The 16401-nt window shown below is 42.1% G+C and overlaps 1 protein-coding gene across 9 annotated transcripts in view; it reads right to left on the minus strand.

Moving 5' to 3' along the window:
- Positions 1-16401, minus strand: part of CAMK2G (calcium/calmodulin-dependent protein kinase II gamma) — a 117454-nt gene that overhangs the window by 24180 nt on the left and 76873 nt on the right. For all 9 annotated transcript variants that reach the window (XR_774362.1, XM_010567770.1, XM_010567768.1 and 6 more), the window contains 4 exons: positions 16011-16133; positions 13623-13706; positions 12918-12960; positions 5209-5249 (listed from right to left, as the gene is read on the minus strand). Coding sequence is in view for 8 of the 9 variants with exons in the window: in XM_010567770.1 (XP_010566072.1) it covers positions 5209-5249; positions 12918-12960; positions 13623-13706; positions 16011-16133 (291 nt within the window). In the remaining variant the exon portion in view is untranslated. The remainder of the gene's footprint in view (positions 1-5208; positions 5250-12917; positions 12961-13622; positions 13707-16010; positions 16134-16401) is intronic.

The raw sequence follows: 16401 nt of genomic DNA on the forward strand, positions 1-16401 counted from the left end.
CAAGGGGGAATTTCCAGTACCTTGCTGATTTTCAGTCCCTTGCAGGTTTTCCAAGGATTCCCTGTTGGTTCACCTTGCTACTGTGCCTTCTCTACCTAAGGCACACTTTCACAAACTGCTTTTCAGCATCCATGCCAGCTTACAGAGTATCCTCCCTTCCCCACATACTCTTTACTGGGCAAAGAGCAGGGAAAGCTGGTACCCACCAGGCATCAAGTGTACACTTACTGCAATATTCCCTACAAACAGCAGAACAAATGGTAACTAGTGCCTCTTTGCAGTTATGTAAGATGAAGGGCAGGTTTTACAACACTAACCTTGCCACACCAAAAATCTGGATTTTTACTCTTTCAGCTGAGTTCTCCTTTCAGCTGTTCAGCTTTTACTGGGAAAGAACACAGTGTGCCGCAGCGAGACAAGGTAGAAAATCAACAAATTTTGCAGAGCATTGCAAGTGAATTCTGTTAAAATCTCCTGCATCTCATAGCATTCTCCACAAGTTACTATTTACACAGAGTGTTACACTGGCCCTGAAAAACATTATTGATATAATTTGTATCCTCTAATCAAACCAAAGTGCTCAGGAAAAAAAAAAAAAGAAAGAAAAGAAGAAGAAACTGACAAAGAGCTTAGAGGAGAACTAATTTTAAAATACTTATATACTTAACTAAAAATAGCACTTTGTGCATTAACAAATTCTGATTATAAAGATGGATCTGACAGGCCCTGCTAGAACTGGAAACACACACATCCTCTCACACCAGTAGGAAGGGAAATTCCCCTTTGGGAAAAAAGGGAACACAATTGTTTGAAGTGCTGCCCAGAGACAAAAAAAAAAAAATCAACAGTAGGACTGTAACACTAACTACAGGGAGCCAAGATCCCAACAAGGTCAGAGAAAGGACATTCAGCATAAAGTGTCCTTAATCTTCACCCAGATGTCTGCCCCAGCCCATTCCTTAACCCCTCCCTCACCTTGCAGTGGATGGCAAGTCCAGATTACAGGCAGAAAGGGGAACAAGAAAGCAAGTAGATTTGACATGAAACTATGTAAAGTCAATTTTAAAATGGAAGCTGCACAATGTTGCTCACAAATTTAGAATCTTAAAAAAAAAATACCTGGGACCTACAGTGGTGGCCACAAGACACGTGGTACGTTACATGGCTCTGCAATTCGTCACCCAGTATCTTCTAGCCTCACTTTCTGGATTTGAAAGCAGAAAAGCATGTTCCTTGGGGATAAAACCTGGGCCTTCCTTGCTGCTACTCCATCAGCTTGGATCCAAATTCTGCCTGAAGAAAGTGAGTGCAGCACTACCAAAGGTTTGGTGAGTAGGGACAATTTAAGATTCAAGGCAGTTTAAATCATTCATTATTTAAGATAATGGAAAAGTTCTCAAGTGCCAAGCTGATGAAATATCTACCAATTAGCAGAATTAGTACTTGAAATAGAAGCAGCAGTGCAAAATGAAAGCCAGGAATGCTTCAAGTAGATTTTTGGAAGGGAATTTGCCAGAGGAGAGGGTCATACACATGGAAATTTATCAAAATAACCCCAGTGTGGATACATGTACATCGGAATAAAAAAATGTTTCCTTTTTGTCCTCCCCTCCTGACTTGAACTTCCCCCCCACCCCCCCAAATGGTCTAATGCAAGTAAAATGCATGCATCACCATTGCTTTAGTGTGTTAGGCTTGCTTCAGCAAAGGATTAAAGCCAATTCCTATAGAAACAAAAAATGTGGGGTTTTTATTACATATCAGCTCAACACAACTCACACTAGATGCTTATATCACCACAAATAACTAATATATCATTCCTCTCTCATTTATGCTAAATCAGCAACAACATGCTGCACCTTCCATCAGATATTCACCAATACACATTGTCATGGAGTTCTTGGGAATAAAGTATGAGAAAAACATATAGGCCTCACTCAAACTTGCCTATTACTATGTAATAGCAATTCCTGCTGCATTTGTCAAATAAAGCAAGATTCTAGCATAGATAGCTCTGAATACCAGCCAAAAGTATGGGAAAGTTACCTTATCTTGAACAGAAAGTAAATTAAGACAAACTGGCAATGTTTTTTTTTTTTTTCAATGGGCTTAAAGCCATTAATTTTTACACTGGTGTAATCATCAGTTTGTGGAAGAAATACTCTTCCCATTCCCATCTACTGTGTGGACATCTATGGCAACAGTCTCATGGAGCACAGTCACCCTGGACCAGATAAAGCCAGTGAAGAAACAAACATATTTCCTCTCAAATCTCTGTAAGGAATTAATTTCCAAGAAGGTTTTAAGAAACAAACAAACAAAAAACCCAACCACCAAACAAACCAGGAGTCTCCATATCTGAAAGGAACATAAGAAACAGTCTCACCACGTGGCAGGTGGTCAGCAGCAGACTACAGTTAAAGATACAGCATGCAATGCTTGTTCTAAACCTATATCTGATGTAAAATTATTTATATAGGAAGTGGGAGTGGAAAGGGTACCACAAAGCTGAAAATCTGTTTGGTGTTCAAGTCATGGTATCTGTGCCCTGCACTACTGCAGTGGGCAGAAAATCATAGTTTCCTACGGGTAACGCAAGACCAGATGCTCTTAACTCAAGCAGTCACTGGCACAAGTTGTTTGTCAGAACTACCTAGGATGAGAAGATCAGTGGGGCTAAAATTACAAGTTTCCCACATAACGAGCAATGCACGAAAAGCAGGCTGGTCACAACGGTGAGGCCACCTGCCAGACAGTGACCAGCACAGAGACTGCTGCACAGCAGCCAACTGTGCCAATACTGCTCCAATAAGCAAATGGAAGTGGTAAAAGGCTATATACTTCCATAGGATGACTAACGGGAATCAGCACTGTACATGTAGACAGCCAGAGCAAGGAAAGAAATAAGCATGTAGCCACAGAAATCCTACAACAGAAGTGTTAAGGATGTACTACAAACACACACAGACCACCACCTGCTCTCTATCTTGTCCAAACTTAGCACCAGGGGGAAGAGACCTGTACTTTTAAAAGTCTGCATCATTGAGCAAGAGGGTTACTCAAAACACCAGCTTTAAGAAAAAATATATAACTTCTGAGTTTTAAAGCTTATAGAAGTGAGGACTCAAAAACCACACCTGAAGATAGATGCTGTCTGGGGAAAATGGTAAGCTTAAACAACTCTTCGGAGGGCCCTCAGTGCAGGTTGAAAGCATGTAATGCCCCTCATGGACACCACTCAGGTTCATACTGCAGAGCAAGACTGCTCTAACACTTAGGAGCAAGGAAGTTACATGCAGAGTCTTGACTGCAGGTCTCCACTGTCATGCAGAAGTAGAGAAGAGGTTCCCAGAGGACAACCCCATTCACCACGTACAGAGAATGCTGTGATCTCTAATCTACCTTCCACTTTATCACAAGTATTCAATTGTATGTATCAGGAACAATATATACTGTGAAGAGTTGAAGCTAGAAAAGCAAATCCAGCTTTACCCTTTTCACAGAGGAAGACACCGTGTTCTCAATAAACCAAACACCACAAGCTTTCTGTGGAGCTGGAAGTCTTTTAACATAACAGGTCTCCTTGTAACTACATGACTAGGAAGCTGTGCCTCAAAACCCATGTGCACATCACCTGTCCATTTCTGGAAGATTTTGACCCAAGCTGTAGCACTCCCTGAGAGCCTGTTGGAAATCAAGAATCCTGAGAAGAAAACAAGTTTTTTCTAGACAGCTAACAAAAACTATGTAGATGTGTTGGTATCTGCTGCTTTCCCAGTTGCTTCTCCCCTGCCACATTGGGATTTTGAAGCAAGTATCTGCTGGTTCTCAGTTCACAACATCTGGGATCACCCATTCTTATTCCACTGGGATTTTACTGCAAAGTTTTCCATATTGACAGATGCGACAACTCAAAACACACTTGCTGTATTAGTGTGCATGTGTTCAGTGCATGTCAGTACAAGAGGCAGGCATGTGCAAAGGCACAAGAGTTCACTCTTGCAGGTACATTTCAAAGATAAGTATCCTAGGGCAAGAACAGCAGTTGCACTATAGCATTTTGGTCAAAAAATACCCCAAACTTGGGTGTCATTAGGGCAGAACATAGCAGAACTGCAAGAATGCAGGTTTTACTAGAGCAGTACCTAAAATAAACACAACTCCTCTGAAAACACCTCTTTTTCCAGCAGCCTGCTTGTATTGTGAGCCCTCTGGAAACAGAGCCTCATTAAAATGGAAAAGGGCTAACAGAGCAGGAGAGAACAAGCGTGCTGGTCCTGCAGTGTGCCTGTCAACCCCCCACCATGGGGAGAATGAAGACTGTCCACAGTGCAAAACCAGATGATGAACTATTCCGCCTAACAGCTGTGGAGAAACATTTGGACTTCCAATGGAAATGCAAGCAAATAAACCAAACCCTACTTTCCCATGTGGAGGACAGTTATCCTTTGGAACAGTTAGGGGAAGACAGTGCTCTAGCTCATAACTGTCTCTACTCCAGTACCAGATGGTAAAGGGCTACTGCCTGCAACAATATACAGCCTTGGGAATGGCCTATTTGACCTCCAGAACTAAAGGATGACTCTGCATACAAAGAGTGAAATTGAAATGGGGAAAAAATAATTCCCCTTAGAAGGGAACAGGGGAGTGCCTGGCCCTCAGGGACAGGGACCAAACTCTAACACAAGACTCAGTTTCCATTCCGTCCAAACATGAACATCTGGAGGCTCCTCCTTCTCCACCCCTCTTTCCAGCTCAACCTTCAGCATCTGTCCAAGGAGGGAGACAAAGAGACTTCCACAAGGTCTGCTGGGTATCATCAGTCACTGACAATTGTTCTGTGCAATTTCGATACTTGGAAGCATTCTGCACTGAACAGAACAGACTAGTCAGAGGTGTGTGTTACACTTGTGCAAGTCCTTGGTCTTTCTAATCCACAGCATTGACCAGTTCTCCATACTTCAGAGAAAGGGGAAAAAGAAATCTTGCTGGTACAACAGTGCACTTAGCTAGTTGTGTGATGTATAAGGTGCATGTAAGGAATATTAAGATCCCACCCAGGGCTCTATAATGATACACTGAGCATAACAATCCCAGCCACAGGACAGGGCTGTGATTTTACCCTGGAAGGGGATGGGCACCAGGGAAAATGGCTGTCTTCTGTTCAGATGGTGGGAGAGACAGTGAAATGGGAAAGCAGGAACTTACCTTCACTCCATCTGACTTCTTGTTCAGCAGGCTTTTGGCAGCTGTGGAGAGAAGCAGGAGAAGTAGGTCAGATTTTGGTTTCAAGACTATTCTCTCTCCCCCGCCCCCCCCGGCCCCTTCCCTCAAAACTGCACAAGACTTCAGAAGGACAACCATCCTGCTAATTCCTCTCTAACAGCAAGAGACCTGGAGAACAGGCCAAGTCACTCATCAAATCCATCCCAGTGGCAGAGGGTCACCCATCCTAGCTGTTGTTCACCTCCTTAGGCAAAAACACTCCCACTTTCACCATCTCAGGAAGACCAAGTCTGAAATGAGACTTTAGAGCTCCATTTCAATGCTCTACTCACACACTGTGACCCCATCCAGAAGTACCAGCAGTTACAGGGAAAAATGCTAAAGAAATCTGCCACATCTTTGCAACAGGATAAGGGCTTTCCCCTCAAGTGCAGCCATTCACGTAACAGACTTTGCTTATAAAGGGGGCACTCATAATGTGGAGGCCTCTTAATTACTACTATTCACAGTTACTCTGGGGAAACATCTGGATAGCTGAAAGGAAGAGACTGGAAAAGTGCAAAAGGCAGCCTCTGATAACTGTTTAAAAAAAAAAGGAAAAGAGAATGAGAAAAGAGACAGGAACTAGGCTGAATTTCTTCACTGAAAGATAAAGATGCTCTGCTGTGCTCAACTTGAACAACTGGCACTAGCAATGAAAGGGAGAGCATGATAAGCACAGACAGGGAACCCACAACAAATGCCTGGCAGAAGGCACACTTAGGACTGATGAAGGAGCTGCTCCATCGATTACAGGTAACTGGTATGTTGACAATGACTGTCAACAGTAAGACTCTATCTACAACCTCAATAGATATAAAACATAGCTTGCCTACCCATGAAGAACATATTCAGTTGTTTCAACCTCTGTAAACACACTGACATGCCTCTGCTAAGCAGCTGCTGGGAAGCATACGGGTCTGGGTATTTGACCTGGATTTTAGCTCCAGAAAAGATAAGGCCTAGAGAAAAGGCAAGTCCTAAGACAATGCTCACATGACTGTTGAAATGCTTTGCTCCCAAAGACATGCTGACCAACTCGCACACAGAGTGCTCAGTCTCTCTCTAGAAGCAGCAACATTAGGCAAAAATGCTTTTGCAATATCCAAGCAACTGTTCAAGTTTTGTGTCAAAAGCATTTTCCACCTTGCTTTCCCTACCATATGACCCTACAGATATGGATTAACTAGACAGTATTAGCTGAGCTGGTGCAACGACTAAGGTGTCTCCTCACAACAATGAGGTGGCACCCCATATAAGTTTATTACAATCTCTGAATTGGTCTTCCTAATTCTACTTCCTAATGCAAGTATAAATCTAGATCAGGATTTTGTCTTCATTCTTGCTCTCAGAAACCATCCAAGAACACTGGAAGAACCTCATGCAGAGGTTTTCTGAATGTGATGTGTCAAAACACAATGCTCTAATGTGCATACATGAAGGTGGGCAAAGTCATCCAAGCAACTCATCTGTCCTGCAACAGTTTCTTTGCTAAGTGTACACATACTAAAGCATTGCAAGACTGAATCTAACAGAGAAGTTCTTGCCACCTTCAAGGCATGATGAAGACAGCTTGATTCGACATCGAAGTGAGGAGAACAATGGGGTCAAAAGGGGTCCAGCATTTATACCACACATACATCAAGGCATCTCACACAGCAACTGCTGAAAACAAGAAACTGTTACGGCCTTAGAATACTTCTGAAGGAGTAAAGGATTCTGCAACTTAACAAATATCACAAACGGGACATCCTTGAAGTGAAAAAAACCCCAAAACATCAGAGAAGGGAAACAGCACCACCTTATGTCCTGGGAATGACCCAGACACAAGCTGGGAAGCAACATTTTTTACACTTTCTGCAGTTTCCCCAGAACCTCACATTTGTCTTTGTGGACAAAAGACAGCTAAAATCACATTCTACACCATTAAAGCAAATTCAGCTGAGAGTCCCTCTGTGCGGCCCAGCACTAGGTAATGTTGACCCAATGCTCCCAAGCGCAGCCTGGCCTTCAGACCCCTTCCCTGCTTGTACCTCTGCACAGTACACACTCTTCTCCCACAAGCCTGTCAGCATCCCAGCACTGCAGAAGGAAACTCGGTCTGTGGTGTATTTAGTTCACGCATCATACTGTGGTTTGTAAGGACAACCGGAGAGCCCATGAAATGCATTCACATGCAAAGACGACTGCAGACACCTCAAACAAAAGGGAGGCATGCAGATTTACCCACAGGTCAGCCTGTACATGTTGTGAGACAAATTAATGGGGATGCAAGTGGAATTTCTGCAGCAAGCAACAGACAAGGCTTCCAGTAACAAGAATCAGTTTACGAGTCTGGCAGCATCAGCCAGCATGCAACTTCACAAAGAGACAACAGGAGGCAGAAAATCCAAGGCAGACTCTTCACTGTTCAGGAAATGGTCTTGTACCCATGCTCTGCAGTTTTCCAAGCATGAGATACCAGTATTTATTTTCACCATCCTTCCTACCTCTTCTACACATTAAAGGGATTAAATTCCCTCTTCTCAGTGGAATTAAGAGTTCCTCTATAATGAAACAGTACAAAGGCACATGCTGCTAACCCGGTAACTTAAAAGCACAGTTCTGTTCCTGGTTTAACAAGACGCCCTCCAGTTAATCTCTGAAGAGAAACACAAAAGGCACCCCCCATATACCCCTCTGTCTTCCCACATTTCTCAGTTTTGATCTCTGTAGGAAACAGCTTGGGCTCTGGACCACGATCCTGGCAGAAACACAAATCCCTAACACTGAACTCATCAGCAATAAACACTAGACACTGGATGTACCAGAGCCAAGAGGGGGCAGTGGAGGAGTGAATTTCCAAGAGGGACTGAAATACCCACTCTAAACACAGCCGTGGATAGTTCCTCCCCACCACCAGCCCCACTCCTCCTCTTCCAGAGAGAGCAGCCCTTCACCCAGCCTGCCCTGGTTTGCCCTGTCCCCAGCTGTCAAATCTCAGTTATGTTTCTCATCTCAGTTAAGCTTCCAGAGAGTATTTTTTAGGATGCAGGGATAACACTGAGGTTGCTTTTATTAAGCCTGACTAACTAATGATGCTAGTCTAACAGACAAGCCAAGTTCTGGCTTCTAAACACAAGCATTTACACCACGAAGAATTGTGGACTTTGCTGAGACTTGATTATTAAAATAAAAATAGTATTATACCAACACAGAATTCCCAATGGCATAGAGCTGTGACTTGTCATCCTCATATTCTAATTTCAGCGAAAGTCTGATTAACTAATTCTCAACTTGATGTCACTTCTGGGGCTCACCACAAACCAACTGACAGTCAGTATATAGCCACAAAGAGACACCTCTGGCTACCATTACAAATGATGCCCACAAATGCAGTGTAACTTCAAGAACATCTATTTATTAAGGACAAGATAGAGCAAAGACTGACTCTTAACTCTCTGCCATGATGGCTATTTAGGCACAAGTCACTCTAGAAGCAGCTGTTTAAACACAGCACAGTGATTTCACAGAATAGAGGGGAGTTGTTGTCTTGTGTTCTCTACCCTCACTTTGGCTTCTGTCTCAGCAGTCCCCTTTCTCTTAGATTCTCCAGTGACTTGGTATGGGAATGTGTTGCAATAGCAATTGCACAGGAATGCTATGTGCTAAGTGAGAGACTAATAGAAAGACAACCTATTTGCATGGGATAACTGCCTGGCAGAATTTACAGTGTGGACTCTCTCTTGCTGAATAGTTGGTTTTGGTTTTTTGTTTTTTTTTTTTAAATCCTGCTTTGCTATTAACTCCCTCTGCCCCCTAAACAACACCACTGTTCCAGAAACATACCTGAGCAGCAGATAAGCAGCAACATTTAACATTTCCCTCCCTCAATGAAAAGCCTTCCATGAGGGCTTCTATTCCTCAGCAAGACTAAAATTATTCTGTTCAAAGAACTGCTACAGGATAAACAAAGGGTCGTGAAAAGCAGTCAGTCACTTCAAAACACTCTTTTTAAAACAAGCAGAGAGAAAAGGGTAAAAGCAGGTGGAAAGGCAGGTAAAAACTCCAACCCATTAGGCAATGCAAGCCTTTATGTGATCTGGACCCATAGGATCTCTAGACATAGCAGACACCTTCCTTCCTATCCAATTCATCTCATCAGGCACAGACAATGCCTAGACTTGTACAAATACTTCCAATGCTTTGGGAAAACCTCAAGGTTAGATAGTGTTTGAAGATGCACACCCATCTCCCAGACATGCCCCAATGGTTTTCAGAGAAAAACTGAAAGAGGGAGCATTCATTAAAACTAAAGCCTGAAATACACTTCTCAGCACTTTGTGAAGATGGCTGTTTCTAGGATGAAACCCAATTTTGTCCATCCTTTTACTCACTTTACAGCAGGCTTACTTACAGAGCTTTATCTACATAAATGAGTCCATGCACTCTTAAATACTGCAACTATCAGGAATCTCTGAAAGCCTTGCCAACTTTCTCTTAGTAATAAATTTACATTTACTTCTCAGAAGGTGATTTAGGAGTTTCTTGCATATGATCTAATCAATTGATTTACCTGACTATACTTCTGTATTCCATAAGTGAACGCAGATAAAATCAGCATTTGCCTGGATCATCTGAACATCAAAAGCCTCAAGTGAGCACTCAAATCATCCTGTGTATACCCTGGTGCAACTCTGAATATCCCACAGCGAAGTTTATATTGCAACGTTCTCTCTTGCAGCTGAGTGAATACCTACCAGAGTGTGGACAGAAACTGCAAACCCCTTATTGTAACCAGGTCTCAGTTTCCTGAGCTACACTGAAAGGAGTGCGACTGTATCTGCTTTTAACAAATAGCCTACAGCTGACCTGAGACACAATCTTTTAAGAACCACCACAAACAGCTAATATTAAATTGTTGAATACACTGTAACTGGGGAAAGGAGCCAGATCACATTCCTTCATCTTTAGGAACTGATCTGGGGCAAAAGGCACATAGCAAGCAACAGATTACTCACAAAAGAACAGAAACTTTTTTTTTTTTGCTTTGTAAAAAGTAAGGGGTTTTTGATGGGAAAAAAGAGGAGTACTGCTACAGACTCTAAGCATACCATTTGTCACAAGCTAAAACCACACTCTCAAATGAAGGAACTCCATATTACAAAATGTGTGACAGGAGATAGCAATAAAAACAGGATTAAAGAAGTCTTCTCATATTTCCTGCAGATAGTACTATCACGCCTAATCAATTGATACCAGGGTCACATGAGCCTTCATTTTCTTCCTGGTTCAAAATGTCTGTGAAGAAGCTTTTAGAAGATCTCATCCCCAAACAGGAAGAAGCTGCTTTCTTCATAAATCTAGTTCCCTGTCTGCTGGGAATGGGGCTTTCAGAGGCCCACAAAACAGTGTCACCCCATTAGAGAAAATAAAAACCTCTTAAAGTCTTTAGGGAAAGAAGCAAGTACTATTTCAGAACTTTTCAAGTGGAGTTAGATGACCTATCATGATAGGAAAAGTCTGAGCTCTACCCAAAGTTCCCACATGGACTTTGTAATTCTTTACTTTCAGTTAGCACGCACTTATTCTTCAATTCCAGCAGATTTATGTATTTCAATTGCAGCAATTAAAAAACCTAAGTAAACTGAAAAATAGTAATAATTTTAAAAAGTCAAGCTCATATTACACACAGTCCTGCAAAGAAAACAAGAGTAGCTGATCTCCCCACTTTCAAAACACATCAAAAATTAGGAATTGCTACTATCCGCTGAGACTATAAATGCTTTGCATCTAAATTCACAACATTTGTTTCTGCACATTTTTTTAGCATGTCTCATTACCTGGGATTGCAGCTTATATTCAAAAGCAGAACTCAGTGATACTGAGAACCCTGCACTCACTATGGGTCACCTAGGATTTCCTTTTTTTCAGCTGTTAACTGAAGCAGATCCAGCAGCTTCAGCCCTTGAAACAGAGAAGAATGAACAGAACAAGCCTTTTCCTCCTTGATACTAGCTCAGGGAATAAGTGGATGTATAGGTCACACATCATTAAGGAGAACCCTTCTCTCAGGCATTTCATGTACTCAGAATCTGGGCCACAGGAGATTTTCTTACCCAAGCACTTCTGCAGCTTCATTAGAAGTGACAACATTTGCAGACTAAAAATGACTCTAAAACTGCTGTTTAAAAAAAAAAACCAAACCCTGACTATTTCAGAATCATCAGTTAGGTGAAATAAAAACTAGCTGTGTGAACAGATCAAAAACTGTTCACACTAGCAGAAAGCCCAAGAAAATGTTAAGTTTCATACAGTCCTGCAGAAGCCATGTTGTTGTGCCATACCTCCTCAAACAGTTATTTCAGAACCATTCTCAGAAAACAATGTATAATTTTTAAGTCCTGTAATAGCACAATCCTGGGACAGGTGAATGGAGAAAATTATTCTGTCCGTTTAAGGCCAAACTATCAGAAATGCAGTAAAGAGAAATTGCTGTAGTCACAAGTAGTCCCGACATATTGGCACAGGTTCACCTGAAAGCAAGAACCAAGGAAAAACCATCCTGAAGTTGCTGAGGGTTGTCCCTTACTTGTAGCTTGATTTCACATCCTTTACTTTTTTTTCAGATCACCATACACCATTTAAAAATGCTGCCTTGATTTCACAAAAGAATGTATGCATGAATGTGCGCTTTGAATGCTGGGATGGGGTTTTCATGCCAATTAGAAGTTTATTGTAACATCACCCAGAATACAAGTATTAGTATCCACCATTAGTACATGGCCAGATGACATTAATACACTTCCATTTCATTCATCATCACTTATAATCCATATAGCAGACTTTCACTTGAAAGTAACTGTAGGCAGATGCAATAAAAAATTTGACTCATGCATTCAATGATTACCCTTTTTAAAAGAGGGGAAAAAATGGCAAAGACGGCAACGAAAGCAAACAATCCCACAAACCAAAAGCACTTGCAAATGGAGGTTTTCCACCCAAATGGAAGTGAACACAGATAAAACTGCATCACGTAGATGTGCTGAGCCAAGACAATCATCTTCCAAAAAGCACTGATTTGCATGTTGAGATTTGCATTTTCAGTAAGTGCACTATGTAATGCAGTTGGGTGGGAGCCAAGCTACCAGTTATTCAGCTTAAAAGGATGAAAACCCCTTCTGAGACTCCAAGAAAGAAAACTGTAATAGCTAGATGCTTCAGACCCATTTTTGATGAGTCAAAGTAATACAATACCCAAATAGCTGTTGTCTCTATTCTCACCAATATTATTACTTGCCGTGTCCCTCCCTCAGGTCTAAAGGAATCACTGCTACCTAATAAGAGTTTTTGACTCCTGGTTTCAGACGTGAAAGCTAACAAATGCCAGGTAGAATTTCCCCAAAATAATCTGATAACAAAGTATATTGAGAGGATTGTGGCAGCTGACTTTATTTCTGTTTAGTACCAGACTACAGTGCCATGTGCTCCTCTCCAAACAAATCACTTCCTATTTCATATTGGTCGCCAGCCAAGGCAAAGCGACCACCACTGCACCATGACAAATTGTGAGCATGTTTCCTCCCTTCCTACTCAACCCCAAAATAGTTAAAATATCCCAACCACTCACACAAAACAAAACCAAGGAAGGGATGGGAACAATGAGAACTTACCTGAAAAATTCCGAGACACAAGCATTGTTGTGAGGATTGCACCCTGTGGGGAAGAGAAAGCAGGGATAACAGACAGTGTCACTCACTTCAGAAAGGGGCTGGGCTGACCCATGGAGAACACAGCGCGTCAGGTGCCAAAGCAGAGGTATCCCAATGCTACCCTGGAAAGTCCTAGTTATATCCAGGATTCCCACATGTGGCTGTTGGACCTGATATGGGACTGCTCGGAGTCGTGCCCTTCTAGAGCGGCAGCTAGAGGCCAGGCAGGATAGCCTAGGAAATCTAAAATGGCACTAAGTTATGCTTAGACACAGTTGCTTCCTAGCTTTCAAACAGCAGATAGCTGCTTCATGCACAGGCCAGAGGCTTTGCCCTAGCTACAGGCAACTGATACACTATTAACAGGGAGGCAGACAGTGATCAGAACTAAGGGCCCCAGGATTTAAGTAGTTGCTCTATTTCAACTCTATTGCAGAACATAGAAGGGGTGATTATGTAGCAGAAGAGGCATGGGAAACTTACAGCTTTGGAGAAAGCAACTACCTAGCTCCTCAATACACTACTTCAGTATCCTGTACTGGAGGCCCACATAAAGTACTTCACTAATGTTAGTGAGCTAATCATAAAAAAAAATACTGTTGCTAGGAAGGCATTAACCTCAAATTCAGAGGATTAAAAACAAACTTAAGGCAAACTAGAACATACCTTTAGCTTCCTTCTAGCATTGAACTTTCTCAAGCATTCCACAGTCTCCTGCCTGTGCATCATCGAAGCAACAGTGGATCGTTGCTGAAAAACAGGAACAGCAAAAGATCAAGAACATACCCTAACTAATTCAGTCTGGGGAGTTTGCTCCACTTGCACACAACCATGACATGCAAGCTGACATGGCCAAGTCTCTCACCACTGCGTGGCTGCAAAACACTGTAATGAGTTCATAACTAAAGAACTTCCCAATACAGTAAGACATATTAAGTGAAGGTTGGCTATTACAGGACTGTGCCCAAGAAACTCTATGACTGAGGTACAGGTGAGAATCAATGCTCCCTGTCTCACAGGCACACAAATGGACCAAGACAGTAAGAAGACAAAGTCAAATGAACAAGCATACCCACAGGGGACTGAATTAAAGGCACTACAGAAAAGATCTATGTTGCATTAGTTATGTCTCTAAGGGGAAATTCCAAGCAGTAAGTGAATACTGGTAAGCTGTAGCCTTCCTGGACATGGCAACTCCCTGAATGTAAGTGTTTGACTAGCAGAGGCCTCGGCATCTTTGCATCAGTTTTGCAGAAACAGATTTTCAGTGTGTAAGAGGAAAGATCATATAGCTCTATCATACCAATGCAAAAACCTGAGCATAACCTCTAGCCAGTGATGCACACCTGTCAGCCACAGTAGACTGGGATCCCATCAGCTGCAAAATGAGAACTTCCCAGAAGTGTTGCCAGTCATTAAGCATATGAGGAAACCAGAAACTGATGCTGCCAGGCATTTAGAGTGCATAAGAAAACCAGAGGCTAATGCCAAAGTAGCTGTTGCTCTTGCATAGAGCCACAAGCCTGAATTCCATTTACAAGGACAGCGTGTGAATTACTAACTTGGCAGATCAGTGTGTGCAAACCTGCCATTACCCTTCTCTCGCTTGGAAAAAAAATCTGCAATACCCAAAAGAACTGTAAACCATGTTCATACTCAGCTAGTTTCATGTGAAGTCTCTGCTTTGATCCTGTCATCAAAGCTAGTGACCTGCTGCAGTACACACGGCAGTATGGAGGGAGAATATAGCTAAACTGTTCTCTAACAACTTTGGCAGTCACTGTTCATCCAGCCTCCTTAGGAGTGACAGCGATGTCCAGTTGTTCAATGTGGGCTTACAAGAGTCAGGACACGTACTTCAGAAGTTCAGTGATGCTAAGTAACTCGGTGTCTCAGATAAACTTTTAAGATTTCCTACCACATTTACTTCAGAGGAGCAATACCTCTCCAGAAAGAAAACATATGTTGCACACATAGAGACTGCAGAGCAAATGGAAACAACAGACTCAACAGGAGGCAGTTTGGGTGAGAGGCTGAAATGGCTGTGAAGTGAAATTGAACTCCCCATAACTCAGAGAAGGAAAGCCTCTCTTGAGCCATTCTACATTATGTTGCCACAGGGAGCGAGCTGTCGTAATACATACAGCTTTGGTTACAGGCATTTGGACAAAAGTTAAATATACAGGAACTGCTGTTGATTACAAGTATGCAAGGAGAAAAAAAAAGAGATGCAAAATCTCAGCTAGTGTGAAGTTTTGACTTCCAAGGAACTTGCATCACTTCACAGCAGACACTACACTCCTGTTACACAGATGTTCACATAAGTTTAAATTGCTAATTTGTTGTTTTGTGGCGCAAGGAATAAAACACCACAGCTTCTCAAGAACAAAGGAGCAAAGGAAAACACTAGACACGTACTAGAAGGCAGAAGCATGCTATGGTATTAGCACCACCATTAGGTGGAACTATTCCATCCTGCAGAGATAAAAGTGCACCATTGCTGCCCTCCCCTACATCCACTCCCAGCTGCATTCTGGGATTTCCTTGCCAACTTTGCAGAAGATGAAAAACGCTTATGTGTGGGGTCTGGCAAGGCAGAGACTACATACACAGAACAGCAAAAGATTTTTCGCTGATTTCAAGTTTACAGCCAGTTAAGCTGCAGCACTGCAGAAATGTTCTAACATTGCAAAGATGCAATGCAATAAACTGAAGTAGAGATGAAGAACAAAACAATCCTAAAATATTTTGTCTGATGCCAGACTCCATCTGACATTTTAGGATGATATGGATTGGAAGAGGAGATGTGGGGAAAACCAGAAACTGGACATTCACAAAACTTCTAAAAGAATAAGGGATTTATTTTTTTTTCCTACAGTGGCAATAAAAGCACCACAGCATGACAAAGTTGGATTGTTGAAAGCCAGCCTCCAAAAAAAAAATAATCACAATTTGAAATATTTAAAATATTCTGAGTTCCCTGCAGCTAAGTCTTCTTGATGTGTCAGTTCAGGGCAAACCACAAATCAAACTGTAATAGAGGAAAACACTTACGCAGACCCATGGATGTTTGAGAGCCTGGTCAGCTGTGATGCGCTTTGCTGGGTTTATCGTCAGCATCTGGTTGATCAAATTCTTTGCTTCTGGAGTCACAGTGTCCCACTCAGGTGATGGGAACTGAAAGAGGAAGAAGGAACGGATGATGAACTGAAAATGCCTTCTACTAGCAAAAGAGATTCTCCCTCCTACAAAGCTGAATTCCAGCTTTTGCCCTTTTGATACAAGGGTCAACATATTCACAAAATCATCAATTTTTGTGAAAACCCACACTGAAGTAAAATCCTACAGAATCCAGCAAATGAATGGTACCAGACAGCAGGACACATCTGTACCATTCACCAGACACAGGCAGGAAGATTAACAGTTTAAAAGCCTTTTAGGAATC

The sequence above is a fragment of the Haliaeetus leucocephalus genome, unplaced genomic scaffold (genome assembly GCF_000737465.1).
Source record: "Haliaeetus leucocephalus isolate CR32 unplaced genomic scaffold, Haliaeetus_leucocephalus-4.0 Scaffold229, whole genome shotgun sequence".
Classification (NCBI taxonomy): domain Eukaryota; kingdom Metazoa; phylum Chordata; class Aves; order Accipitriformes; family Accipitridae; genus Haliaeetus; species Haliaeetus leucocephalus.